Source organism: Pristiophorus japonicus, chromosome 9, assembly GCF_044704955.1.
Source record: "Pristiophorus japonicus isolate sPriJap1 chromosome 9, sPriJap1.hap1, whole genome shotgun sequence".
NCBI classification, from domain to species: domain Eukaryota; kingdom Metazoa; phylum Chordata; class Chondrichthyes; family Pristiophoridae; genus Pristiophorus; species Pristiophorus japonicus.
In genome coordinates, this window is record NC_091985.1 from 146236508 (window position 1) to 146264395 (window position 27888).

At 47.6% G+C, this 27888-nt stretch overlaps 1 protein-coding gene across 1 annotated transcript in view; it reads left to right on the forward strand.

Annotated features, from left to right (window-relative positions):
- Window positions 1-27888, forward strand: part of syne1b (spectrin repeat containing, nuclear envelope 1b) — a 420847-nt gene that overhangs the window by 208347 nt on the left and 184612 nt on the right. The window contains exons 56-66 of the mRNA XM_070891000.1: window positions 1901-2083; window positions 2950-3093; window positions 3504-3659; window positions 6439-6603; window positions 9194-9366; window positions 15152-15305; window positions 18287-18430; window positions 21637-21801; window positions 22600-22917; window positions 24766-24921; window positions 26682-26852. Coding sequence (XP_070747101.1) covers window positions 1901-2083; window positions 2950-3093; window positions 3504-3659; window positions 6439-6603; window positions 9194-9366; window positions 15152-15305; window positions 18287-18430; window positions 21637-21801; window positions 22600-22917; window positions 24766-24921; window positions 26682-26852 — 1929 coding nt within the window. The remainder of the gene's footprint in view (window positions 1-1900; window positions 2084-2949; window positions 3094-3503; window positions 3660-6438; window positions 6604-9193; window positions 9367-15151; window positions 15306-18286; window positions 18431-21636; window positions 21802-22599; window positions 22918-24765; window positions 24922-26681; window positions 26853-27888) is intronic.

Below are 27888 nucleotides of genomic sequence, written 5' to 3' on the forward strand. Positions count from 1 at the left end.
ATTGGCTTTGTCCAATAAATATGAAGGTTAAAATTGCCCATGATTATTGGTGTTTTCCCTCCACACATTGGCTGTTTTAATGCCTTTCCCTTGTACTTGCCTCACTATTAATGGTGATGGTATTTCATTGGTTCTGAAGACCATCGGGAGATCTAGAGGATGATTGTTGCTTCTTTGTTGCTGCTGCTCCAAGTTCCAACTTACAATGTAAACACAGCTGCCTTAACACATTGCTCCGATGGAACTGGTTCCACAATGTAGACATGCCGTTGGCTGGTCTTACTGGGTCAGCCTTGACTCAGTGGTAGCCCTCTTGCCTCTGAGTCAGAAGGTGATGACTTGAGCACATAATGCAGCTGACACTTCAGTGCAGTACTGAGGGAGTGCTGCACTGTCGGAGGTGACATCTTTCGGATGAGACGTTAAATCGAGGATTCGTCTGCCCTCTCAGGTAGATCATAGAAGCATAGAAACTTACAGCATGGAAGGAGGCCATTTCGGCCCATCGTGTCTGAGCCAGCTAACCAAGAGCTATCCAGCCTAATCCCACTTTCCAGCTTTTGGTCCGTAGCCCTGCAGGTTATGGCACTTCAAGTGCACATCCATGTATATTTTAAAGGTGGTGAAGGTTCCTGCCTCTACCACCCTTTCAGGCAGTGAGTTCCAGACCCCCACTACCCTCTGGGTGAAAAAATTTCCTCTCATATCGCCTCTACACCTCCCCCCAATTACTTTAAATCTATGCCCCCTAGTTGTTGACCCCTCTGCCAAGAGAAACAGGTCCTTCCTATCCAATCTATCCAGGCCCCTCATAATTGTATACACCTCAATCAGGTCTCCCCTCAGCCTTCTCTGTTCTAAAGAAAACAGACCCAGCATCTCCAATCTTTCCTCATAGCCAAAATTCTCCAGTCCAGGCAACATTCTTGTAAATCTCCTCTGCACCCTTTCCAGTGCAAGCACATCTTTCCTGTAATGTGGCGACCAGAACTGCACGCAGTACTCCAGCTGCGGCCTAACCAGTGTTTTATACAGTTCAAGCATAACCTCCTTGCTCTTGTATTCCATGCCTCGACTAATAAAGGCAAGTATTCCATATGCCTTCTTAACCACCTTATCTACCTGGCCTGCTACCTTCAGCAATTGTGGACCTGCACTCCAAGATCCCTTTGTTCCTCTACACTTTTCAGTGTCGTACCCTTTAATGTCTATTCCCTTGCCTTGTTAGACCTCCCCAGACGCATTTCCTCAAACTTATCCAGATTGAATTCCTTTTGCCACTGTTCTGCCCACCTGACCAGTACATTGGTATCTTCCTGCAGTCCGCAGCTTTCTTCTTCATTATCAACCACGCAGCCTATTTTAGTATCATCTGCAAACCTCTTAATCATACCCCCAACATTCAGGTCCAAGTCATTGATATAAATACCACAAAAAGCAAGGGTCCCAGCACTGAGCCCTGCGGAACCCCACTGGATACAGCCTTCCAATCACAAAAACACCCATCAACTATTACCCTTTGCTTCCTGCCTCTGAGGCAATTTTGGATCCAACTTGCTACTTTTCCCTGGATCCCATGGGCTTTTACTTTTGTGACCAGTCTGCCATGTGGGTGTAGATGTAAAACACCCCACACTGCTGCTTCGAAGAAGAACAGGGAAGTTCTCCCGGTGTCTTGGCCAGAATTTAGTCCTCAACATCACTGAAAAAAAGCAGGTGAGCTGGTCACTATCAGATTGCTGTTTGTGGGAGCGTGCTGTGTAAACATTGGCTGCCTCATCACTACAGTGACTACACTTCATTGGCGGTAAAGCACTTTGAAACATCCTGAGATCGTGAGGCGCTGTATAAAAGCAAATTCTTCTTCTTCTATTGATGGCCGTTTTGCTTCTGTTTTTAGGATTTCCTATCAGAGAGCGAGGCCTGTCAGAGCAAACTTAACACCCTGATTTCCAAAGGTGAGCTGCTGAGCAGGATTCTCAGCAAGGAGAAGGCCGAAGCGATAAAGGCCAAGGTGTCGACTGCCAAAGAGGACTGGAAGAATCTGCTGGCTAACCTGCACCAAAAGGAGGCTGCCTTACAGGTAGGAAACTGCTAACTAGCAGCCGGGTAATCGGTACCTGGGAAACTAAAGGGAGTGGAGAAACATTTGAAAAAGAAAAAAACAGTCGAATGGGAGAAAGTGGGACGAATTGGACAACACTTTCAGAGGCGAAGCGCCAAGTGGCTTCCTTTTTGTTATGTCTGTAATGCACTTATGAATGACTCCACGAGGCAATGTGTTGTACTCAAACTGTAGTAACCTTGGTCCTTTATTCGTAACTCCAGAGTGAGGCACAAGCATGGTTGGCAGCCTTTTATACTGGGCCCTGCACACCTATACAGGTGACCCTCAGGTCTCCCACCACAGTGTCCTCTGGTGGACAGCCTCTGCCACAGGGGCAGGAAACCCCAGTCTCCACCAGTTGCACCCTCTAGTTGTGCCAGCATAGCATATACACAGTGTAAACCTTATTGATAGTACATCAGGTAACAAGTCTCCATCTTATGCAACTATACAGTGACTACACAGAGAGTATATCTACAGTCTGCATATATAACACTTCTGCACTGTAAGATTTCACGTTCTCTCATGGTCCCCCATGTCTTTCCTACCCTTTAACTTTAACAAACCCTTTCATGGACATGATACTGTGTGAGCTGTGTATCTGGTGCACTGACCTCTGCACCACCTGTCACATGACACTCTAACCACCTTCTTGAGTAAAGATTGTTTTCCAACCTCCCTGTTTGTGCCTTTTCCGATTACCTTGTGTTCCGTGCCCATTCGCGGACCAGCAGAACCAATCCTATTGCTGCTTACCCGCCGCGACCTTCGGTTTAAAGGTGTCGGGTTTTTAAAGAGCCGCTGCCGCCAACAACCCGTGTTTTGCTTCGCCCCCCTCTCAGAACCTGCAGTCTCAGATGAAGGACTTCGAAGCTGGAGTCGGGCCTGTGCAGGAGTGGCTGGTCGCCACGGAGACGGTCGTGCAAGGGAGCAGCGCCCAGCTGCCCGACCTGCTGGCGAAGAAAAATGAACAGTTCAGGTTGCAGGTAGTCCACCCTCTCACAACCAACGGGCTGAGAGCGTCCCTGAACACAACGCATTTCACCACCCGCTCCATGTGATTCACAAACCTGTGGGGTGACTTCTTTAGGCGGGACGGTTATCTTCACCACCACAACATGCCATCCCCATCACCTTCATCCTATGCTGCCGAACGCATGGTTCAGGACCTCCATTCCGCTTAGCTAATAATCCGGTGCTCGCCTTCACCTTTGGTCGCAGAATGAGTCGACTTCATGTTTCTAACGCAATCCAACTGCTTTTAATGTGCTTTGCTCCCAGTGCCCCGCACGGTAGTGTTAGTCGATGCTCTCCATGTGCCTCGCTCCTGCCCAAATATGATACCCACTGTAACATGTGTTTTGTTTTTATTTGCAAACCCGCTTGTGCCTTCCAGTCTGTCCTAGAGGATATAGCCTGCCGCGAGTCCCAGCTAAACAAGCTGAAAGAGAAAGCTCAGCACCTGTGGGAAGAGCAAGCATCTAACAAAAGCTTTATGCACAGAGTGTCTCAGCTGTCCGCTTGGTATTTAGCCTTAAATAACTTAGCCAAGGTAAGGCCCAGAAGTGAATGTGTTCTGCTCGAAAATCAAAACCAATCAAAAGAGTAACTTTCTAAAGGAAAAAATTTGCAGCAAATTGCCTCATGTGTTCCGTGACTCTGCTTACAATGAGTGACTAAATTAGTCATTTTCTCAAACTCATGTTGTGAAATTCCCTGGTGTTGGTTGTACAGACAGGATTGTTTTATTAACTGAATCCCCGCACTGTACTGGAAAACCCAGTATAAAGACAACCGTGGATGGAGTGCTGTGTTCAGTAACTGTGTCTCAGATAACAGAGCTTCCCCTCGCTGTTAATGGTCTTTATCACGTTATTCACACCCGTGAAGCACAGTCCCTGGGCGACAGTCCCTTAGCGACAGTTGCTGAGCGACAGAAGTACAGATGGATGAAAAACCCTGCGAGAGATGCGCGTAAAGTCTGGGAGCGTTCGGAGTCGCTTGTGACCCGAGGAGCTGATTCATTGTCACCTGCTTTTAGCTTCAATTCATTGTGCTAGTTGTCGTGAATCGCTCGCGGTAGACAATATTTCGAGAGTAAGTAGGACGACAAAGCACATTGTAATAAATAAACTGCACAGCATATTTCAACCCTGTTATATTTAGGGAAATATTCACTTCAGTTAATTAGATGCAGCCTAGGGAGCGACACTAAGAAAGAGGTGCATTTAAATAGCGCCTTTCACAACCTCAAGACGTCCCAAAACACTTTGCAGCCAATTAAATTATTTTTGAAGTGTACTCCGTGTTGTAATGTAGGAAAAGCGGAAGCAAATTTGCTCACAGCAAGGTCTCACAATCGGCAGTGAGATAATGACCAGATCATTTATTTTGGTGATGTTGGTTGATGGATAAATATTGGCCAGGACACCGGGGAGAACTCCCCTGCCCTTCAAAATAGTGCCATGGGATCTTTTATGTCCAGCTGAGAGGGCAGATGGGGCCTCGGTTTAATGTCTCATCCTAAAGATAGCACCTCCGACAGTGCAGCTCTGGGAATGTCAGCCTAGATTAAGTGCTCAATGTCGCTGGAGTAGGATTTGAACCCACAACCTTCTGACTCAGAGGCGAGAGTGCTACCCACTGAGCCACAGCTGACTAATAGCTTCCTGTACTTGCAGGGATCTGTGAAATTATTCAGATTACACGGTTGGTGGTGATGGGTATTTAATTTCAATCTGTCAGTGCTGTTTGTAAAGCACAATATTACTCTTCCTCACAGGCAGGACTTAGTCCTCCTGCTGCATACAATGGACACGCTTTGTGAATTCGGGAGTTGAAATCAGCCAGTCCGATTTATGCCGAGTGCAAAATCTGATTAAAGTCGATGAGTGGGAAATCGCGATGACTGTGACTCGGGTGTACCAATCTCCAGCTCAGGACTCCCCGGTCTGTGCTCCTACTGCATTGAAGTTATGTCCCTTGGAGCTTGTACGCCTTGTACGAGTGAACTACATTTATAAGTGAATAGAATGCACCTGCGGAGTTCTCCGATTACACATGTAAGGGTAAACAGGTGATCCCGGAGTGGAGCCCTGCTCGCTGGGAGCGCTCCCATGATTTTCGGGATACTATACCTTTGGTCTCTCATCACTTTTCCACATTCGCCCACCCACATGGACCAAATGCCTGTCTACCTGTCGGCTTTTGTAGCTGTGCTTTGTGCCGCCTTTCCACAAAGGCAGCAGCCAACATTTAGCAGCTAGTTCCCCCTATTCCAAGCGGTCTAACCATTAGCTGCTGCAGGCTCCCCTTTGCCGTTGCTGTTCTATGGTGGGATCACCATGAACTCGAGCTGAGCGACGATGGTGGAGAGAACAATGGAGGATCAGGAAGTGAGCACAGTATTATGTTTGTACTGTACCTATGAATGACTACACGAGGCAATGTGTTGTACTCAAACTGTAGTGACCTTGGTTCTTTATTCCAAACTCCAGAGTGAGGCACAAGCATGGTGGGCAGCCGTTTATACTGGGCCCTGCCACCAGGACAGGAAACCCCCGGTCTCCACCAGTTGCACCCTCTAGTGGTGCCAGGATAGTATATACACAGTGTAAATCTTATTGATAGTACATCAGGTAAACAAATCTCCATCTTATGCGACCACACAGTGACTACACAGAGAGTACATCCATAGTCTACATATACAACACACGCTGCTACATAAGAACGTAAGAAATAGGAGCAGGAGTAGGCCATACAGCCCGTCGAGCCTCCTCCGCCATTTAATACTAGTTCAGGAACTGCACACAGCGGCAGCGGGCTGCGAAACAGGCGCGTTCTGCCGGTGCGCAAAGCTCTGCATTGTGATGGACTTCAGCCAAGTGGACAGACTGGAGTAGCTGGAGTGGTTCTCCTTAGAGCAGAGAAGGTCAAGGGAAGATTTAATAGAGGTTTTCAAAATGCTGACGGGTTTTGATAATGTAAATTAGGAAAAACTGTTTCCAGTGGCCGAAGGGTTGGGAACCAGAGAAGATAGATTTAAGATAGTTGGCAAAAGAAACAGAGGGGAGGTGAGGAGAATTTTTTTTGCACAGCGAGTTGCTGTGATCTGGAGTGCGCTGCCTGAAAGGGTGGAAGCAGATTCAAGCGTAACATTCAAAGGGGAAAGTAGCACTGTTGGAGCTAAACCGGCCTTCGTACTGCCATTGCTCACAACGTGGGTGGGATAATGTGGAGAAATCTGGGTCGGAGCTTACACGTGCTTGGGGAGAAACAAAGTGTTGGGCAATGTTTTTATAGTGGTTGTTTCTACCCTTTCTGGATTTCAGGAGAAGGCTTTACGAGTTCAGCGAACCGTGACAGAGCACCAGCAGTTCTCGCAGGGACTGAAGGAGCTGCAGGACTGGCTCTCCGACGCCAGGCACATGCTGGAGTCCTACTGCACTCCCACCGCCGACAAAAACATGCTCGACAGTCGAATGGCAAAGGTCGAGGTGAGTTCCACAGGATACGTTTATATCACAGGGCCGGTTTTATACACTCCCCGGCTTGGAGCCCACCCTGGGAAAGAGCAGATCAGATGCACATTCTGCACAATTCTCTGCCCATTATGGTGGCCAGGACACTGGGGATAACTCCCCTACTCTGCTTCAAATTGTGCCGCGGGATCGTCTACATCCACATGAGAGGGAAGACCGGGCCTCGGTTTAACGTCTCATCTGAAAGATGGAACCCTCAACAGTGCAGCTCTCCCTCAGTACTCCTGGAGAGTGTCAGCCTGGATTATGTGCTCAAGCCCTATACTACGTTACACAGTCAGTGATTAATGTGGGTGACCTACTTCTTTAAAGGTTCTTCATCATTGTAGTTTTACAATGATGAAACTACAATGGACTTTATCAAACAGAGGGACTCGTATATCATTGGATTAGCAACACTGTAATCTTCTTTGGTGTTGCCGTAGAGGTATGTTCCACGATACAGATAAATATCAGGGTCGAAAGTGGGAGGAAATCTTCCGTGTTTTATATCTGAGAACGTGTTAAAATTACTTTATAGAAAGTTATAAAAAGAGATAGACTCAGAAAATTTCAGGAATTTGTCTAGTCTGTGATGTCACGTGTGTGTCACACGACACACACAGGAGTAGGTTACCAGGTTCACCCCCTGGGTGGTGATCTGGAAAAGCACAGCAGTGGAATGAAACACACATGGGGGATGGTCAGTATGTGAGAGTGACCACTCCGATGGTCAGTATGCGAGGGTGACCACTCCGATGGTCAGTATGTGAGAGTGACCCACTCCGATGGTCAGTATGTGAGAGTGACCACTCCGATGGTCAGTATGTGAGAGTGACCCACTCCGATGGTCAGTATGTGAGAGTGACCCACTCCGATGGTCAGTATGCGAGGGTGACCACTCCGATGGTCAGTATGTGAGAGTGACCCACTCCGATGGTCAGTATGTGAGAGTGACCCACTCCAATGGTCAGTATGTGAGAGTGACCACTCCGATGGTCAGTATGCGAGGGTGCCCACTCCGATGGTCAGTATGCGAGAGTGACCCACTCCGATGATCAGTATGTGAGAGTGACCACTCCGATGGTCAGTATGTCAGGGTGACCCACTGCGATGGTCAGTATGTGAGAGTGACCCACTCCGATGGTCAGTATGTGAGAGTGACCACTCTGATGGTCAGTATGTGAGAGTGACCTGCTCCGATGGTCAGTATGTGAGAGTGACCCGCTCCGATGGTCAGTATGTGAGAGTGACCCACTCCGATGGTCAGTATGTGAGGGTGACCACTCCGATGGTCAGTATGTGAGAGTGACCCACTCCGATGGTCAGTATGTGAGGGTGACCACTCCGATGGTCAGTATGTGAGAGTGACCCACTCCGATGGTCAGTATGTGAGGGTGATCCACTCCGATGGTCAGTATGTGAGAGTGACCCACTCCGATGGTCAGTATGTGAGGGTGATCCACTCCGATGGTCAGTATGTGAGTGTGCCCACTCCGATGGTCAGTATGTGAGAGTGATCCACTCCAATGGTCAGTATGTGAGTGTGCCCACTCCGATGGTCAGTATGTGATGGTGACCCACTCCGATGGTCAGTATGTGATGGTGACCCACTCCGATGGTCAGTATGTGAGGGTGATCCACTCCGATGGTCAGTATGTGATGGTGACCCACTCCGATGGTCAGTATGTGAGGGTGACCACTCCGATGGTCAGTATGTGAGTGTGCCCACTCCGATGGTCAGTATGTGTGGGGGACCTGCTCCATTACATCACTGCGCAGAAGCAGAAGATGAAAATGTGCCCCTGTATTCTTTTTAAATAACTGCCAATATTGGCACCTTTTAAAGGTGTTTACAACCATCTTAATGAAAGGAATATACTTCTGTTTCTCAGTCCTATTTTGCTGCCCTACTTATTCATCCTGTGCGATTCCGTTCTCATTTGCCCAAGTCACTGGACTGAGCAGGATCCAAATGAATGCAATTAAGCCCCTAACCTGCACAGGAAAACTGTCACAGTGGTGGATAGAATTATTCATTGTTTGGCAAATCACAAAAGATATAAACAGACATCAACTTCTCAAAGGTTAGGAATCCACCACCGGCACACTGTGGCTGCAGTGTGTACCATTTACAAGATGCACTGCAGCAACTCACCACAGCTTCTTCGACAGCGCCTCCCAAACCCACAACCTCTACCACCTAGAAGGACAAGGGCAGCAGGTGCATGGGAACACCATCACCTCCAAGTTCCCCTCCAAGCCACACACCATCCTGACTTGGAAATATATCACCATTCCTTCATTGTCTCTGGGCCAAAGTCCTGGCACTCCCTCCCTAACAGCACTGTGGTAGCACCGTCACCAAACGGACTGCAGCGGTTCACGAAGGTGGCTCACCACCACCTTCTCGAGGACAACAAGCGATGGGCAACAAACGCTGGCCTTGCCTGTGACGTCCACACCCTGAGAATTAATTTTTTTTAACTCCTCCTCCAGGATGGGTGGAGGGAAGCTGACGGTTTGTGGGCCTTGATTAATTGGAATTGAATCGCTCTTTCGACAGGCTCTGCTCGCTCTCAGACAGGAGAAGGAGATTCAGCTGAAGATGGTGCTGACCCATGGGGAGTCTGTTCTAAGGAGCACCTCCTCTGAGGGCACAGCCGCTATTCGCAAACAGATGGAAGATCTGAAAGATTCCTGGGACTCACTACTCTCCTTCTCTATTCAGTGCAAAAGGTCAGTCCATGCTCTTCTGTGACAGAATCATGGGGGCTGCGTTAAAACCAGCCAAGGGCTCTGCAATGACAGAGAGGTGACAGCCACTGGTTGAAGTGACCGTCAATGGCGATCACTGTGTACTTCTGAATCCTGTAGAATAATGCGGCGGAAATTCCTGCAGGTCAGTTTTTTAGTCTGACATTTGCCTTGGGCCTTATTCTCATCATCTGTAGTTATCGAGTGAATGACCAGCTAATTAGTGTTTCGTGGTGTGGGTTAAGGGAGGAATGTTGGCCAGGACATCAGGGGAACTCCTGCTCCTCTCTGAATAGTGCCATGGCATCTTTTTCATCCACCCGAGAGGGCAGAAGTGGCCTCGGTTTAACATCTCTTCTGAAAGATGGTACCTCCTGTAAAGTCCTGACCCTGCAGTACAGACTTACACGAGGCACATGCTGAAGTCAAGGTCACTCTGGACCTGCACCTTTATTTCACAGCTCTCGAGTGCCACACTTGCCTGAGACCTGGCTTTATATACCTGTGTGGAACAGGTATGCCGTGTCTCCTGCAAGTGAACCCCTGGTGGTAAAGTATGCTTGTGGTTACAGGTCATATCTAGTTACAGTCATGTATAGCATGGTAAGATACAGTACTGTGAGATACATGACATCACCCTCCCCCAAGGTCTTATTGTCTTTATAGATTCAGTCTCTCAGGTGGTCTACGCTCCCGCGTGGAGCGTCTTAGTTGTGGTTCAGTTGTTTGCTTGGTGCCTGTTTTTCTTTCGGTGTGATTGCTGGTATCTCGCCAGGACTGTCTGTTTCGTTCAGTATGATTGCTGGTATCTCGCCTGGGCTGTCTGTTGAGATTGCCCTTTTCTCAGGTTGTTCCCTCTGTCTGTCCACCAGGTGTGGTGTGAGTTCCACATTGTAGTCTGCCTCTGGTTCTGCAGTGTTGTTGGTGAATCTACTTTTTACTTGGTCTACATGCCTCCGGCAGGTTTGGCCATTGTCCATTTGTACAACCAGTAGCCTGTTTCCTTCCTTGCCTGTTACTGTCCCTGCAAGTCACTTGGGACCCCTGCCATAGTTTAGCACAAACACTTTGTCCCCTATCTCATTCCACCTCCCCCTTGAATTTCGGTCATGGTACTCGGTTAGCTTCTGGCGCTTTGCCTCAACAATTTCATGCATGTCTGGGAGGATTAATGAGAGCCTAGTCTTTAAGGTCCGTTTCATCAATAGTTGCGCGGGGGGAACCCCAGTCAACGAATGAGGTCGAGATCTGTATGCCAGCAGCAGTCGCGACAGGTGGTTCTGCAGCGTGGGACCTTGGATTTTTAGCATGGCTTGTTTAATGATTTGCACTGCTCGCTCCGCCTGGCCATTGGAGGCCGGCTTGAACGGTGCCGTCTTAACGTGATTTATGCCGTGGTCAGCTATAAAATCTTGAAATTCTGCGCTGGTGAAGCACGGACCATTATCACTGACCAATATGTCAGGAATTCCGTGCGTTGCAAACATGGTTCTAAGGCTCTCCACAATGGTGGAGGCGGTGCTCGAGTTTAAAATGGTGCACTCGATCCACTTTGAAAATGCATCGATGACTACGAGGAACATTTTGCCCATGAATGGGTCCACATAGTCTACATGCACCCGCGACCACGGTTTGGTGGGCCAGGGCCAGGGGCTCAGGGGGGCCTCCCTGGGGGCATTACTGAGTTGGGCACAAATGGTGCACCGCCGGACACAGAGCTCCAAGTCCATGTCAATGCTAGGCCACCAGATGTGGGATCTGGCTATGGCCTTCATAAGGTCGATCCCCGGGTACTCGCGGTGGAGCTCCCAGACAAACGCCTCTCTGCATCGCAAGGGCATAACTACTCGGCTGCCCCACATCAGGCAGTCTGCCTGTAGTGATAGTTCATGCATGCGCCCATGGAAAGGTTTGATCTCCTCGGGGCAGGCATCGCGAGCCACTGCCCAGTCACCAGTTAAAACACATCTTTTGACTAAGGATAACGTGGGGTCGCTGGTCATCCAGGCTCTGATTTGGCGAGCCGTCATGGGCGAACCTGTGGATTCAAAGGCATTGATTGCCATGACCATCTCACAGTCCTGATCGTCAGACCCTTCCGTGGTTGCCAGGGGTAGCCTGCTAAGCGTGTCGGCACAGTTGTCTGTGCCTGGTCTGTGCCTTATCGTGTAGTCGTAAGACGCCAGCATGCGTGCCCACCGTTGAATGCGGCCGTGGCGTTGGCGTTTATTGCCTTGCTCTCAGATAGCAGGGACGTGAGGGGTTTGTGGTTGGTTTCTAACGTGAACTTGGCCCCGAAAAGGTATTGGTGCATCTTTTTGACACCGTACACGCACGCAAGCGCCTCCTTCTCAACCATACCGTACCCGCGCTCCGTCTGCGAAAGTGACCTGGAGGCATAAGCAATGGGTTGTAATTTACCCGCATCATTGACATGCTGTAAAACGCACCCGACCCCGTACGCTGACGCATCACATGTAAGAACTAGCTTTTTACCTGGGTCAAAAAAGGCTAAAACACTGTTGGAACATAGAAGGTTGCGTGCCTTATTGAAGGCGCGTTCTTGGGCTTCCCCCCAAAACCAATTGCACCTTTTTCTGAGTAGCACGTGGAGAGGCTCCAGCAGCATGCTCAAGTTCTGCATAAAGTTCCCAAAGTAGTTGCGTAGCCCGAGAAAGGCGCGCAGTTCCGAGACATTCCGGTGCCAGACGAATTGCTTCGGTTTTGGATTCTGTTGGGCGGATTCCATCAGCGGCAATCCTTTTGCCCAAAAATTCAACCTCAGGCGCGAGAAACAGACACTTGGATTTCTTAACTCTTAGGCCTACCCGATCCAATCGCTTTAGTACTTCCTCCAAATTGCGGAGATGGGAGTCGGTGTCCCTGCCCGTGATGAGTATGTCATCTTGAAACACAACCGTCCCCGGGATGGACTTGAGCAGACTGTCCATGTTGCGCTGGAATATAGCAGCTGCCGACCTGATGCCGAATGGGCATTGATTGTACATGAAAAGGCCTCGATGTGTGTTGATGGTGGTGAGTAGCTTAGACTCTTCGGTCAGTTCTTGCGTCATATACACAGATGTGAGATCTAGTTTTGAGAAAAGCTTTCTTCCAGCCAATGTGGCAAATAGGTCCTCCGCTCTGGGCAGCGGGTATTGGTCCTGTCGGGAGATTCTGTTTATGGTAGACTTGTAATCCCCACAGATTCGTACGGATCCATCAGGCTTCATGGGACTTGTCCAGTCGCTAAATTCCACGGGTGAGATAATGCCTTCCCGCAAAAGCCGATCCTGTTCGTGTTCAATCTTTTCCCTCATCACATAAGGCAAAGCTCTAGCCTTGTGATGGACCGATCTGGCATCCTGTGTGTAGATTTTAACTTTAGCCCCTTTGAAGGTGCCCACACCTGGCTGAAAGAGATATTCAAAACGACTTAGAACTGTTGAGCAGGAGGTCCGTTCCTCTGACGACATGGCATGAACATCATCCCATTTCCAATTTAGTTTTGCCAGCCAGCTTCTCCTCAACAGTGCTGGGAGATCTCCGGGGACAATCCACAGGGGAAGTCGGTTCACTGTCCCTTTGTGTGTGACTGAGAGCATGGCGCTGCCAAGGACTGGGACGATTTCTTTGGTCTAGGTCCTTATTTTGGTGTCGATCCTTGTGAGTTTTGGTCTGTTGCTTTTGTGCGGCCACAGCTGTTCAAATTGTTGGATGCTCATGAGAGATTGACTCGCTCCCGTGTCCAGTTCCATGTTGACGGGTAACCCGTGGAGTAGGACCCACATCATTATTGGAGGCGTCTTGTTGTAAGAACAGTGGACATTGATCGTGTTGACCCGCTGTACCTCGGCATCCTGGGCACTGTCCCCACCGTCTTCTGGTCTGCTTTCCGACCCTTCCGATTCGTATACCAGCCGAGCTGCTGTTTTTCTGCACATGCGAGCCAGATGCCCTGTATAGTTGCAGTTTCTGCAAACAGCATGCTGAAATCGACACCCCCTTGTTGAGTGACTTCCCCCCACATCTCCAGCACAGACCGCTTCCATTGTTTCCGAAGAATGAGCTGCATCTGGCTGATCTCTCTTTGAGCTTCTCTCAGTCTGTAGTTGATTGCTCGCATTGTGGGTTGATGATGTGTGAACGGCCGTTCATGTGGCCCTTGATGGCTTCTGGCGCCACTGCCTGCTGTTGAAGGCCTGCTCCCCTGCCTTTGTCTGTGTTTGGGGATAGCGGCTTGTTTCACGCTGTGAACCCCTTGTTCCGATGTTTCGTTAGTTGTCGTACCCGCAGTGTAGATCAACCTCGTTTCTTCTTCTCCTGCCAAGAATGTCTGTGCGACCAATGCTGCTGCCTCTAGGGTCAAATTCTTGATCTCTATAAGCTTTCGGAATATGCCTGCGTGGCCTATTCCTTCAATAAAAAAGTTTCTCAGTACTACTCTCCTCTGTTCATCGGAGAACTCACATAAACTAGCCAGCCTCCGAAGTTCCGCCACAAAGTCGGGTATGCTCTGGCCCACACAGCGTCTGTAGTTGTAGAACCTGTGTCTGGCCATGTGTCAACTGCTCGCTGGCTTCAGGTGGTCTCTCACCAGTGTGCTCAACACCTCAAACGATTTGCTTGCTAGTTTCTCGGGTGCCAGCAGGTCCTTCATTAAGGCGTATGTTTTCGAGCCACAGCTTGTCAAGAGATGGGCTCTTCTCTTGTCTGCCTTATCGTCGCCCAACCAGTCTTTGGTTACAAAGCTTTGCTGGAGCCTTTCTATAAAGTCCTCCCAATTGTCTCCAGCATTGTACTTTTCATCTGATCCGTTGGCAGCCATTCTGTGGATGCTGTGATCCCGTAACCCGTCGCCACTGTAAAGTCCTGACCCTGCAGCACAGACTTACACAAGGCACATGCTGAAGTCAAGGTCACTCTGAACCTGCACCTTTATTTCTCAGCTCTCGAGTGCCACACTTGCCTGAGACCTGCCTTTATATAACTGTGGAACAGGTATGCAGTGTCTCCTGCAAGTGCACCCCTGGTGGTAAAGTATGCTTGTGGTTACAGGTCATATCTTGTTACAGTCATGTATAGCATGGTAAGATACAGTTATGTACAGTAGTGTGAGATACATGATACTCCGACAGTGCAGCACTCCCTCCGTACTGCATTGGGAGTGTCAGCCTGGATTATGTGCTCAGGTCTGCGGAGTGGGACTTGACTCCATGACCTTCTGACTCAAAAGATAGAGTACTACCACTGAGCCAAAATGTGGTTTTAAAAAAGTAGACATTTTCATGCCTTCTTTTTGCCTGACTTGCTACGATATATTGAAGAGATTTAATGCATGTTACTATTTGCTGTCACTATTTTCAGTTCATCACTCCCTCTGATGCACTTCATTACAGAGAGTGACTACCTGAAGCAATTGATTATAAAATATCCTCACACAGTGCTGCGTGTGCCTTCATAAACCAGAAACCATATTCCTTATTCTAAAAGCACATTGAACGTCAGCCTCCGTTCTTGCAATAATAGTGCGACACTGTCCCACGAACCCCACAACATGTTAGTAACCCTCCAGCTGAAATAAGTTGCAGTCACAAGAAGTATGTAAGTGACAGTCAGACAGGAAGTGAAATTCACAAGGCACGGGCGGAAAACACTGCGACTGTGTCAAGTGAAGATCGACCTCCAACTGTGGGGTGGATTTTATGAATTAGCCTTTTAGATATATTACACTAATATAATCTTTATTTTTCAATTCTGTGTTCAGTCAATTGGAAGGTGCATTATCCCAATGGACCAGTTACCAGGATGATGTCCGACAGTTTATGAGCTGGATGGATCGGATGGAGGGAGACCTGAAGGCCTCTGAACGACAATTTACAGAACTTCGGGACAAAGCAACAGGATTGGGCAAAGCCAAGGTATGTGCAGGCTTGAGATGAACAAAACCTGCCCTCTGGCGAGACAGAGTGAAGTTCAGCTGACCTAGACTTAGGTCTTAGTTCAGAAATACAACACTATAGGGTCGCAGCAAGCTGGCAAACATTTTCAACGTTAAAAACAATGAAGATTAATCAATCCTCGGCATACCTCCATATTAAAATATGAAAGGGACCCGCTTCTATAATACAACTTACTTCAGGATTTCCCAAAGCACTTACACTAAATGTGCTACTTTTGAAATGCAGCCATTGTTGGATGGACAAACAAATCTTTGAAAGTGGCAGGACAGCTTAAAGCAGTTAATAAAGCATATGCAATACTGGGCTTTATAAATATAGGCATAGAGTACAAAAGCCAGGAAGTTATGTTAAACCTATCTAAAACACTAGTTCAGCCCCAGCTGGAGTACTGTGTCCAATTCTGGGCACCACACTTTAGGAAGGACATGAAGGCTTTGGCGAGGGTACAGAAGGGATTTACTAGATTGGTTCCAGGGATGAGGGAATACAGTTACGTGGATGGACTGGAGAAGTTGGATTTGTTCTCCCTAGTGCAGTGTAGGCTAAGAGGAGATTTGATAGAGGTGTTCAAAATCATGAAGGGTGTAGATAGAGTAAATGAAGAGAGACTGTTTCCAATGGCTGAAGGGTCGATAACCAGAGGCCACAGATTTAAGGTGATTGGCAAAAGAACCAGAGGCGACATGAGGAAAAACTTTTTTGCAACGAGTGGTTCGGATTTGGAATGCAGTACCTGATAGAGTGGAAGAAACAGATTCAGTAGATGCCTTCAAACGGGAATTGGATAAATACTTGAAGGAGAAACCATTGCAGGATATGGGGGAAGAGAGGGGGTGTGGGACTGACTGGCTCGCTCTTCGAAAGAGCCGGTGCAGACTCGATGGGCTGAATGGCCTCAATCTGTGCTGCAGTATTCTACGATTCTATGGCTGCTGGTTTGAGCACAGCAAAATCCCACAAGCGGATTACTGGTCCAATTTTATGCATTATCGGTCCACTTGTCTGGATTACTAGTCCAGTTCTCTGGATCACTAGTCCAATTCTTTGGATTACCGATCTAGAACTCTGGATTACTGATCCGGATTACCAGTCCCGTTCTCTGGATTATTGATCCATATAAAAAGCATACAGAGACACAGAGAGGGTGTAGAGAAAATTTACAAGGATGATACCAGAAATGCGTAGGTACAACTCTCAGGAAAGGATGAACAGGTTGGGTCTCTTTTCTCTTGAAAAGAGAATGCTGAGGGGTGACCTAATAGAGGTCTTTAAAACGGTTTTGATAGAGTGATATAGAGAGAATATTTCCACTTGTGGGGAAGAGCATAACTAGAGGCCATCACTATAAGATAGTCACCAAGAAATCCAATAGGGAATTCAGAAGAAACATCTTTACCCAGAGAGTGGGGAGAATGTGGAACTTGCTACCACAGGGAGTGGTTGAAGCAAATAGTATAGATGCATTTAAAGGGAGGCTAGACAACATATGAGGAAGAAGGGAATAGAGGGTTATGCTGATAGAGTTAGATGAGGAAAGACGAAAGGAGGCTCGAGTGGCCTGTTTCTGTGCCGTATCATAGAGAATCATAGAATCATAGAAATTTACAGCATGGAAGGAGGCCATTTCAGCCCATCGTGTCCGAGCCAGCTGACCAATAGCTATTCAGCCTAATCCCACTTTCCAGCTCTTGGTCCGTAGCCCTGTAGGTTACGGCACTTTAAGTGCACATCCAAGTATTTCTTAAATGTGGTGAGGGTTTCTGCCTCTACCACCCTTTCAGGCAGTGAGTTCCAGACCCCCACCACCCTCTGGGTGAAAACATTTCCCCTCATATCTCCTCTAAATCTCCCCCCATTTACTTTAAATCTATGTTCCCTGGCTGTTGACCCCTCTGCCAAGGGAAACAGGTCCTTTCTATCCACTCTATCCAGGCTCCTCATAATTTTATACAACTCAGTCAGCTCTCCCTTCAGCCTCCTCTGTTCAAAAGAAAACAGACCCAGCATCGCCAATCTTTCCTCATAGCCAAAATTCTCCAATCCAGGCAACATTCTTGTAAATCTTCTTTGCACTCTTTCCAGTGCAATCACATCGTTCCTGTAATGTGGTGACCAGAACTGCACACAGTACTCCAGCTGCAGCCTAACCAGTGTTTTATACAGTTCAAGCATAACTTCTTGCTCTCATGCCTCAACTAATAAAGGCAAGTATTCCATATGCCTTCTTAATCCCTTGTCTATCTGGCTGTTACCTTTAGGGATCTGTTGACCTACACTCCAAGGTCCCTTTGTTTTTTTACACTTTTCAGTGTCGTGCCATTTAATGTGTATTCCCTTCCCTTGTTAGACCTCCCCAAATGCATTATCTCACAATTATCCAGATTGAATTCCATTTGCCACTGTTCTGCCCACCTGACCAGTACATTGGTATCTTCCTGCAGTCCTCAACTTTCTTCTTCATTATCAACCACACAGCCTATTTTAGTATCATCTGCAAACTTCTTAATCATACCCCCAACATTCAGGTCCAAGTCATTGATATAAATACCACAAAAAGCAAGGGCCCCAGCACTGAGCCCTGCGGAACCCCACTGGATACAGCCTTCCAGTCACAAAAACACCCATCAACTATTACCCTTTGCCTCTGAGGCAATTTTGGATCCAACTTGCTACTTTGCCTTGGATCCCATGGGCTTTTACTTTCCGTGACCAGTCTGCCACGTGGGACCTTATCAAAAGCTTTGCTAAAATCCATATAAGCTTTGCTAAAATCCATATAGTTGTATATCTTATGTAATCCTTTATGTAATCCTATGTAGGACAATCTCTCCTGTGACCTGCCATAGTTGAAGTAAGTTTTATTTTGAAACATGCGTGGATGCTTTAACCAGTGGTTTCCCTTTCGTGCAATGAGTCAGATGTGGATTCTGCTGTTTCAGTTACTGTACGAAGATACCCTGAGTCACAGCCGTCTGCTGGAGACCATCCAGGCTAAAGGCGAGAGCATGACCCAGCACTACGTGACACGCTTGGAACTACAGGAGCTTGAAGAACGCTTCAGCAATCTGAGTGATAAGGCTAAGGTAGGCTACACAGAAACAAACCAGTGAAAAGAAAGAAAGAACTTGCATTTATTTTGCACCTTTCAGACCTCAGGTTGTCCCAAAACGCTTTACAGCCACTGAAGTACTTTTTTGAAGTGTAGTCACTGTTGTAATGTATGAAACGTGGCGGCTAAATTGTGACCAGCAAGATCACACAAACAGCAATAAGTTAATGACCAGTTAGTCATTAGTGCTGTTGGTTGAGGGATAAATATTGGCCTGGAGCAAACTCCCCTGCTCTTCTTTGCAATAGTGCTGTGGGATCTGTCACGGCCACCCAAGAGCGCAGACTGCACCCAAAAGACAATCCTTGGGCAGTGCAGCACTCCCTCATTGTTGCACTGAAGTGCCTGCCGAGATATTGTGCTCAAGTCTCTGGAGTGGGACTTGAACCCACAACCTTCTGAATCAGAGGTGAGAGTGCTACCCACTGACCCACAAGCAGCTGTTTATTTTTATTGCTGTGCACCGTATTCTGTTAGTTCAATCTTCGGTTGTATAGAGCTTGTTGGGGGAGGCCCATGTATGGTACATGGTGTAAAAGATGACGTGATTGACAGGCTGCATACAGGATACATGTCCCATAAGTTAGGTGGCATATTAAATTGTGCAGAAGGGAGCAGAAAATTGCAAAGCTGCATTGATAGATTAAGTGAGCGGAAAAAACTGTGGCTGATGGAGTTCAGTATGGGGAAGTGTGAGGTCATCTACTTCGAAACTAAGAAAGATAGATCGAAGTATTTTCTAAAAGGTGGGAAGCTGGGAACTGTGGAGGAGCAGAGAGATTGAGAGGTCCAGATACAGAAATCGCGAAAAGCTAGTAAACAGGTACCAAAAATAATCAAAAAGGCTAATGGAATGTTGGCCTTTATCTTAAGGTGGCTGGTATACAAAGGGCTGGAAGTTATCTTATAGCTATACAGAGCTTTGTTTAGACTCCATTTAGAGTCTTGTATTCAGTACTGGGCACCGCACCTCACAAAGGATATTTTGGCCTTGGTGGGGATGCAGCGCAGATTCAGCAGCTTAATACCGGGGTTGAAAGGTTAAATTATGAGGACAGGTTGCATAAGAACATAAGAACTTAAGAAATAGGAGCGGGAGTAGGCCACCTGGTCCCTCGAGCCTGCTCCACCATTTAATAAGATCATGGCTGATCTGATCATGGACTCAGCTCCACTTCCCTGCCCGCTCCCCATAACCCTTTATTCCCTTATCGCTCAAAAATCTATCTATCTCCGCCTTAAATATATTCAATGACCCAACCTCCACAGCTCTCTGGGGCAGAGAATTCCACAGATTTATAACCCTCTGAGAGAAGAAATTCCTCTTCATCTCAGTTTTAAATGGGCGGCCCCTTATTCAGAGACATTGTCCCCGAGTTTTAGTTCCTCCTATGAGTGGAAATATCCTCTCTGCATCCACCTTGTCCAGCCCTCTCATTACCTTATATGTTTCGATAAGATCACCTCTCATTCTTCTGAACTCCAATGAGTATAGGCCCAACCTACTCAACATATCTTTATAAATCAACCGCCTCATCTCCGGAATCAACCTAGTGAACCTTCTCTGAATAGCCTCCAATGCAAGTATATCCTTCCTTAAATACGGAGACCAAAACTGTATGCAGTACTCTAGGTGTGGCCTCACCAATACCCTGTACAGTTGTAGCAGGACTTCTCTGCTTTTATACTCCATCCCCTTTGCAATAAAGGCCAACATTCCATTTGCCTTCCTGATTATTTGCTGTACCTGCATACTAACTTTTTGTGTTTCATGCACAAGGACCCCCAGGTCCCTCTATGCTGTGCAATTTTTTTCCATTTGAATTATAATTTGCTTTTCTATTTTTTCTGCCAAAGTGGATAACCTCACATTTTCCCACATTATACTCCATCTGCCAAATTTTTGCCCACTCACTTAGCCTGTCTATATCCCTTTGCAGATTTTTTGTGTCCTCCTCACAATTTGCTTTCCCACCCATCTTTGTATCATCAGCAAACTTGGCTACATGACACTCGGTCCCTTCATCCAAGTCATTAATATAGGTTGTAAATAGTTGAGGGCCCAGCACCGATCCCTGCGGCACCCCACTAGTTAATGTTTGCCAAACGGAAAATGACCCAGTTATCCCGACTCTCTGTTTTCTGTTAGTTAGCCAATCCTCTATCCATGCTAATATATTACCCCCAACCACATGAACTTTTATCTTGTGCAATAACCTTTTATGTGGCACCTTATCGAATGCCTTCTGGAAATCCAAACACACCACATTCACTGGTTCCCCCTTATCCACCCTGCTCATTACATCCTCAAAGAAACATAGAAACATAGAAAATAGGTGCAGGAGTAGGCCATTCGGCCCTTCGAGCCTGCACCACCATTCAATAAGATCATGGCTGAACATATTCAGCAAATTTGCAAATTTTTCAATTTTGTCAAACATGATTTCCCTTTCATAAAACTATGCTTGATTGATTTATGCGTTTCCAAATGTCCCACTACTGCTTCCTTAACAATGGACTCTGCATTTTCCCAATGACAGATGTTAGGCTAACTGGTCTGTAGTTTCCTGCTTTTTGTCTGCCTCCTTTTTAAAATGGGGGCGTTACATTTGCGGTTTTCCAATCCGCTGGGACCTCCCCAGAATCCAGGGAATTTTGGTAGATTACAACTAATACATCCACTGTCTCTGCAGCCACTTCTTTTAAGACCCTGGACTGTAAGTCATCAGATCCAAGGGACTTGTCCGCCTTTAGTGCATAAAACCGGCTTGTATTCCCTTGAGTATAGAAGATTAAGGGGTGATCTAATTGAGGTGTTTAAGATGATCAAAGGAATTGATAGGGTAGATAGAGAGAAACTATTTTCTCTGGTGGGGCAGTCCAGAACAAAGGGACATAATGCTAAAATGTAGGGATCGGCTGTTCAGAGGTAATATCAGGAAGCACTTCTTCACAGAAAGAGTAATGAAAATGTGCAACTATCCCCCCAAAAACCTGTCGAGGCTGATGGTCAATTGAAACGTTCAAGACTGAGATTGATCGATTTTTTTGGTGGTGGAAGGGTACCAAGGGATATGGTACCAAGGCGGGTAAATGGAGTGACTCAGAAAACAACAGCTGTTGGGTAATTCTATTGGGGTCCCTTTATGTGAACGTGGATCTGCTTCCTTTGATTTCCAGGAGGGCACCAGAAAAGCTGAGGAACTGCTTCAGCTCCACCGAGAGTACCAGCACGGTGTGAAATCGTTTGAGGAGTGGCTGGAGCAGGAAAAGGAGAAGCTGTGCTGCTGTTCGCACCTGGGGAATGACGTGGAGACCCTCGAAAATACACTCCGAGACCTAGAGGTAAAAAGTGATTTGCATTGATATAGCACCTTACACGTCCTTGAGACGCCCCAAAGCACTTTACAGCCAATGAAGTACTTTTTTGAAACGGAGGCACTGTTGTAATGTAGAAAACACGGCAGCTAAATTATGCACAGCAAGATCCCACAAACAGCCATGAAATAAATCACCAGATTGAGGGATAAAAGTTGGCCAGGACATCCTGCTCTTCTTCAAAATATTGAATGCATATCTTTTATGTCCACCTGAGAGCGCCTTTGACAACCACTGGATGTCTCAAAGCGCTTTACAGCCAATCAAGTACTTTTGGAGTGTAGTCTCTGTTGTAATGTGGGAAACGCGGCAGCCAATTTGCGCACAGCAAGCTCCCACAAGCAGCAATGTGACAATGACCAGATAATCTATTTTGTTATGTTGATGGAGGGATAAATATTGGCCAGGGCACTGAGGATAACTCTCCTGTTCTTCTTCGAAATCGTGTCATCGGATCTTTTGCGTCCCCCTGAGCAGGCAGACAGGGCCTTGGTTTAACGTCTCATCTGAAAGACGGCACCTCCGACAGTGCAGCACTCCCTCAGCACTGCACTAGAGTGTCAGCCTAGATTATGTGCTCAAGTCTCTGGAGTGAGATTTGAACCTATGATCTTCTGACTCAGAGGCGATACTGCTAGCAACCGAGCCACACCTGACATGAAAGATTCTCTGATGGGAGATTATGCGGTTCATTTCATGAATATATCCCGAGCAGCTGCCTTGCGTTGTATTAATGCAGCCCGACACAACCATATTGTTCCACAGGACCTGGAGAGGCACTGCACCGAGGGCCAGTCTTTAATGAGCGCTGTCCTTAGGAACCAGGAGAAGGTGACCCTGTCTGGATCCCCGTATGTGGAAGATCGCATTCTCGAATCCGCTCAGCGGGACTGGCACCTGTACCAGCGAAGGCTGGTCGAGGCGAAGGAGAGGGTCAACGCCACCCTGAACATGCTCAGGCGGCTGGAGAAGATGTTCCAGCAGGTCGACACATGGCTCTCTGACCTAGAGAGCAAGGTCAACCTGCGGACGGGAAGGAAGTCCGACCGAGACACGAAGGAGACTCAGCTACAACAGTTACAGGTGTGTACAGTGTAAACAACAACAGCACATTACTCTGCACTGCTGCTGATTGGTCTTTCCATTGCTCCATGCCTTACATTGCTGCGCCCTGACTAAATCTCCCCGACTGACTTATCTAGCCTATGTAAACATTGAAAAAAAGGGAGACTTACATTTATATAGCGCCTTTCATGACCACCAGATGTCTCACAGTGCTTTATAGCCAATGCCAATGCAGTACTTTTGGAGTGTAGTCACTGTTGTAATATGGAAAACGCAGCAGCCAAATTGCAGACAGCAAGCTTCCCACAAACAGCAATGTGATAATGACCAGATAATCTGTTTTTGTTATGTTGATTGAGGAATAAATATTGGCCTGGACACTAGGGAGAACACCCCTGCTCTTCTTCAGAATAGTGCCGTGGGATCTTTTACACTGAGAGGGCCGACGGGGCCTCGGTTTAACGTCTCATCCCAAAGACAGCACCTCAGACAGTGCAGCACACCCTCAGCATTGCACTGGAGTGTCAGCTTAGAATTTGGTGTTTTAGCTTCTGGGCATGGGACTCGAACCCCCACAACCTTCTGACTTAGAGGCAAGTGTGTTATCCACTGAGCCACAGCTGATACTGGCACTTTGCAAAGGTACGCTTTGAAGTTGAAATACAATCAAACTTTGAACTTAGAAACAGGAGGAGGCCATTCAGCCCCTCGAGCCTGTTCCGCTATTCAATTAGATCTTAGATGATCTGTATCTTAACCCTATTTACCCGCCTTAGTTCCAAATCCCTTGATACCCTTAAACAACAAAAATCTATCAATCTCATTTTTGAAATTTTCAGTTGACTCCCAGCCTCAACAGCTTTTGCGGGGTGGGGGTGGGGGGGGGGAGAGATTTCCAGATTTTCACCACCCTTTGTGTGAAGAAGTTCTTCCTGACATCAGCCCTGAATTTAATTTTAGTTATACCCCCTTGTTCTGTACTCTCCCACCAGAGGAAATAGTTTTTCTCTAGCTACCCTATCAAGTTCTTTAATCACCTCAATTAGATCACCTATTAATCTTCTATACTCAAGGCTAGTCTATGAAAACGGTCCTCATAATTTAGCCCAAAGCCCCAGTATCATTCTAGTGACTCTGTGCTACACCCTGTCCAAGGCCAATATATCCTTCCTGAGGTGAGGTGCTCAGAATTGAACAGGATATTCAGGATGGGGTCTGACCAAGGCTTTATATAACTGAAGCATCACTACCTCCCCTTTGTATTCCAGCCCCCTTGCGATAAAAGCCAACTTTCCTTTAGCCTTTTAAACTATTTGGCACAAATGATGTTACTTGCTAAACACTGCTGTGTTATTTTACACCCCCACAGGCGCACTTACACAAACATGCATACAAACACACGCACATGCAGTTCACACGCACCCAGTTCTCTCTCACACACACACACACACACACACACACACACACATATGCGCACACATGTCACACACACTACTACACACATACACATATCCATCTCCTGCTGATGACAATCCTCCTCTAAGCAGACTTTCCCTGCACCTCTTTTGTCTGACGCCAACACAATCGGATCTTTTATTTTAAATCCATTGCAGCCCAGTTTTTGGAAGGTTTGCGCTAACCCACAGCAAAGCTTTGGTATCCGAAGTTTTAGATGGAGAAAAAAAGCCAGTGCTGGCTAACCAATAAGCTGTGTACAAATTAGGAGACGGGTTCTGCATGTGGCAGAAAAAAACATACAGCCTGGTTTGACCAGCACAAGTTAATTTTTTTCTCCAATCAGCCGTATTATTAGTTAGATTGAAATGACAGTGCGCGGATTATTCATTTTCCCTTCTGTCTTATTAGAAATGGAATGAAGAAATCCTTGGTCGGAAGGATGAAGTGGAAAGGGTCGGCTTGCTAGCCCACCAAGTCCTGGAGGAGAGTCACATCAACAGCAGCGTGGGAAGTCAAGCTACCAAACTGGCTGCCAGATACCAGGGCATCCTGCTTCACGTGGTGGTATGTAGCCAACAGCCCAACAACCATGGTCCGTGCTGAACCGCAAACCCGCCTCTGGGCGCTCCAGCTTTTATCCTGTTTATTTGGAGGCTTTTTTCTCTCTTAAGTGTGTTGCTATTCACTCAGTGGAGTCGATTCCCTGGAATGTTACAGGGGTGAGGACCAACAGTTATGGAGAGAGAGCTGAGAAGTAGTGGGGGGGTGGGGGTGGGGGGGGGAGGGTGGGTTTCGCTCGAGATGAGAAGTTTAAGGGTGACCTGAGGGAGACCTTCAACATTACGAAAGGTTGTGAAAAAGTAAATCGTGACAGATTGTTTTCACTGGGCAGACAGGGTACGCATTTAGGGCAGTGACAAAAAGAATTAAAGGGAAGTTAAGATAAAGGTTCCTTTACACAGAGGGTGGTGAGCATGAGAAATGCTCTGCCACAAACATACTGCAGCAGAGCCCATAAATTCGTGTATAAGGGAATTGGATAGTTGCTCAAGAAAGAGGAATATTAAAGTGGAGTAGCAGCAGAGTGGGATTAGACTGGGTGGGATATTAAAGGGTATGGGGAGTGAGCAGGAGAGTGGGGGGGGAGACTGGGTGGGATATTAAAGGGTATGGGGAGTGAGCAGGAGAGTGGGGGGGGAGACTGGGTGGGATATTAAAGGGTATGGGGAGTGAGCAGGAGAGTGGGGGGGGAGACTGGGTGGGATATTAAAGGGTATGGGGAGTGAGCAGGAGAGTGGGGGGGGAGACTGGGTGGGATATTAAAGGGTATGGGGAGTGAGCAGGAGAGTGGGGGGGGAGACTGGGTGGGATATTAAAGGGTATGGGGAGTGAGCAGGAGAGTGGGGGGGGGGAGACTGGGCTTGATGGGTCGCATGTTCTGTTTCTGTACTGGAAGATTCCATGATTCAGTCTCCATTCCGGGTTACCCATGGACCAGTAGACGGACGTGTGTTACAGCAGCCCAAGAGATGAATCTGCCGTGGCTTTTCCCTGCCTCTCTGTGGGTAGGTGTTTGGGCTATGGTCTCCAATGCAGTGGAACCAAGACTGGAGATTCAGCAAATCTGGGGGATCCAAATCTGGGGGCACCAAAGTTAGGGAGGGACCAAAACGTGGGCGCCCAACGTTTGGGGGATCCAAGTCTGGGGAAACAAAATGTGGGGGAGACCAAACCTAAATCTGGGGGGGGGGCAAAAGCTTGTGGATTGTGAGGGGCCGAAATTGCCCCTTTCTATAAGAACTGTGGCCGCCTCTTTGTGGTCGCCGACATTTCATAAATTGCCCTCCATTATTTTGCAGCGATGCTCGTCGTCTGTACGTCGTCGATGCTCGGGTACGCGCTGACCCCTCACGACCGACGGCGATCCCTTTTCCAGGAGCAGATTGGCTGCTGCTCCGTTCCCCCGACAGCTTTCCCCGGCGGGAAGCTGTGTGTGGCTCGGCGGCGCGTCCGCCCTTAAAGGGGAGGACGCGCTGCCGTGGCCGCCATTTTATTTGAATTGTCGGCTGACTCCAAGGTTGGCCCAACGATGGTAGCCACGGGCACGGCAGGGACGCCAACAGGGGACCGGGCCGCTAGCCCAGACAAAAGAAACATCTTCAAGATCGGTGAGTGTGTCCCCTTTCAGTCAGAGGGCAATTTTGGGCCCCGAATCTCTTCAAAGCTCATTCACAGGGGATGGTCCTTTTAAATCACCATGGCACCCATCAGCATGTTTACAGCTTCTAGCAGATGCACATGGATTGAAAAGTCTCTTCCCGCAGGACCAGACCAAGTTGCTGAGAGAGGAGCTGAGAGCCTTGGAGGAAGCTGATTCAGCACTGAGCGCCTACACAGACTGGCTCAGGGCGGCACAGAAGAACTTCAAAAACATGGCTGTGGCTTTAAACGTGGTGGACAAAATCGCCATGGAAAACAAGATTAAAAAGTTTGAGGTAAGAGAAAAGGAAATGCAAACGTATAAGATTATGAGGGGGCTTGACAAGGTGGATGCAGAGAGGATGTTTCCACTGATAGGGGAGAGTAGAACTAGGGGGCATGATCTTAGAATAAGGGGCCGCCCATTTAAAACTGAGATGAGGAGTGTAAAGTCCTCACTCAATGGCACAAAACCCACACGAGGCACATTCTATGGACAAGGTCACTCTATGGCCTGAACCTTTATTCACGGGACCAAGAAGTGATGACCCTGCTTGGGACCTCCCTTTATTTACCTGGATAACCAGGTAAGGAGTGTCTCCCACAAGTTCATCCCCTGTGGTCAAGGTGTGCATTACTTAAGTATGTACAGTATTGCAGTGGTGTTACATAGAGGTTACATACATGACGAGGAGGAATTTCTTCGCTCAGTGGGTTGTAAATCTGTGGAATTCGCTGCCCCAGAGAGCTGTGGAAGCTGGGTCATTGAATATATTTAAGACAGAGATAGACAGTTTCTTAACCGATAAGGGAATAAGGGGTTATGGGGAGCGGGCGGGGAAGTGGAACTGAGTCCATGATCGGAACAGCCATGATCTTATTGAATGGTGGAGCAGGCTCGAGTGGCCGTATGGCCTACTCCTGCTTCTATTTCGTATGTTCTTATGTCATCGACCTAAAACACTGGGGGGAGCTCATTATAAATACGCATGTAGATTTATATACCAGGTGTGTGTTGCACATTGGTGCTCCCGGAGCAGAGCTCTACACATCACGAGCACACATTGGGAACTTACTCCTGGAGGTCAAGGCAACCCACCCAGTTTTCCGATGGATAGAAATTCCTGCAGGCTCACAGACCTCCAATTCCCGAATTCCTGATGCGTGCTCCCATCATGCAAAGCTGTATGCTAGGAGTGCTAATTCATAACACGTTTCCCCTCGCCCAATGCAAGTGGCCGGTGCGGTGTTTTATTCTGTGTTCACAATGCTGTTGCCTTGTTGGATCGATGTTCGTGTTCTGATTTAGGATTGGTCCAGTGTGGCAACAAT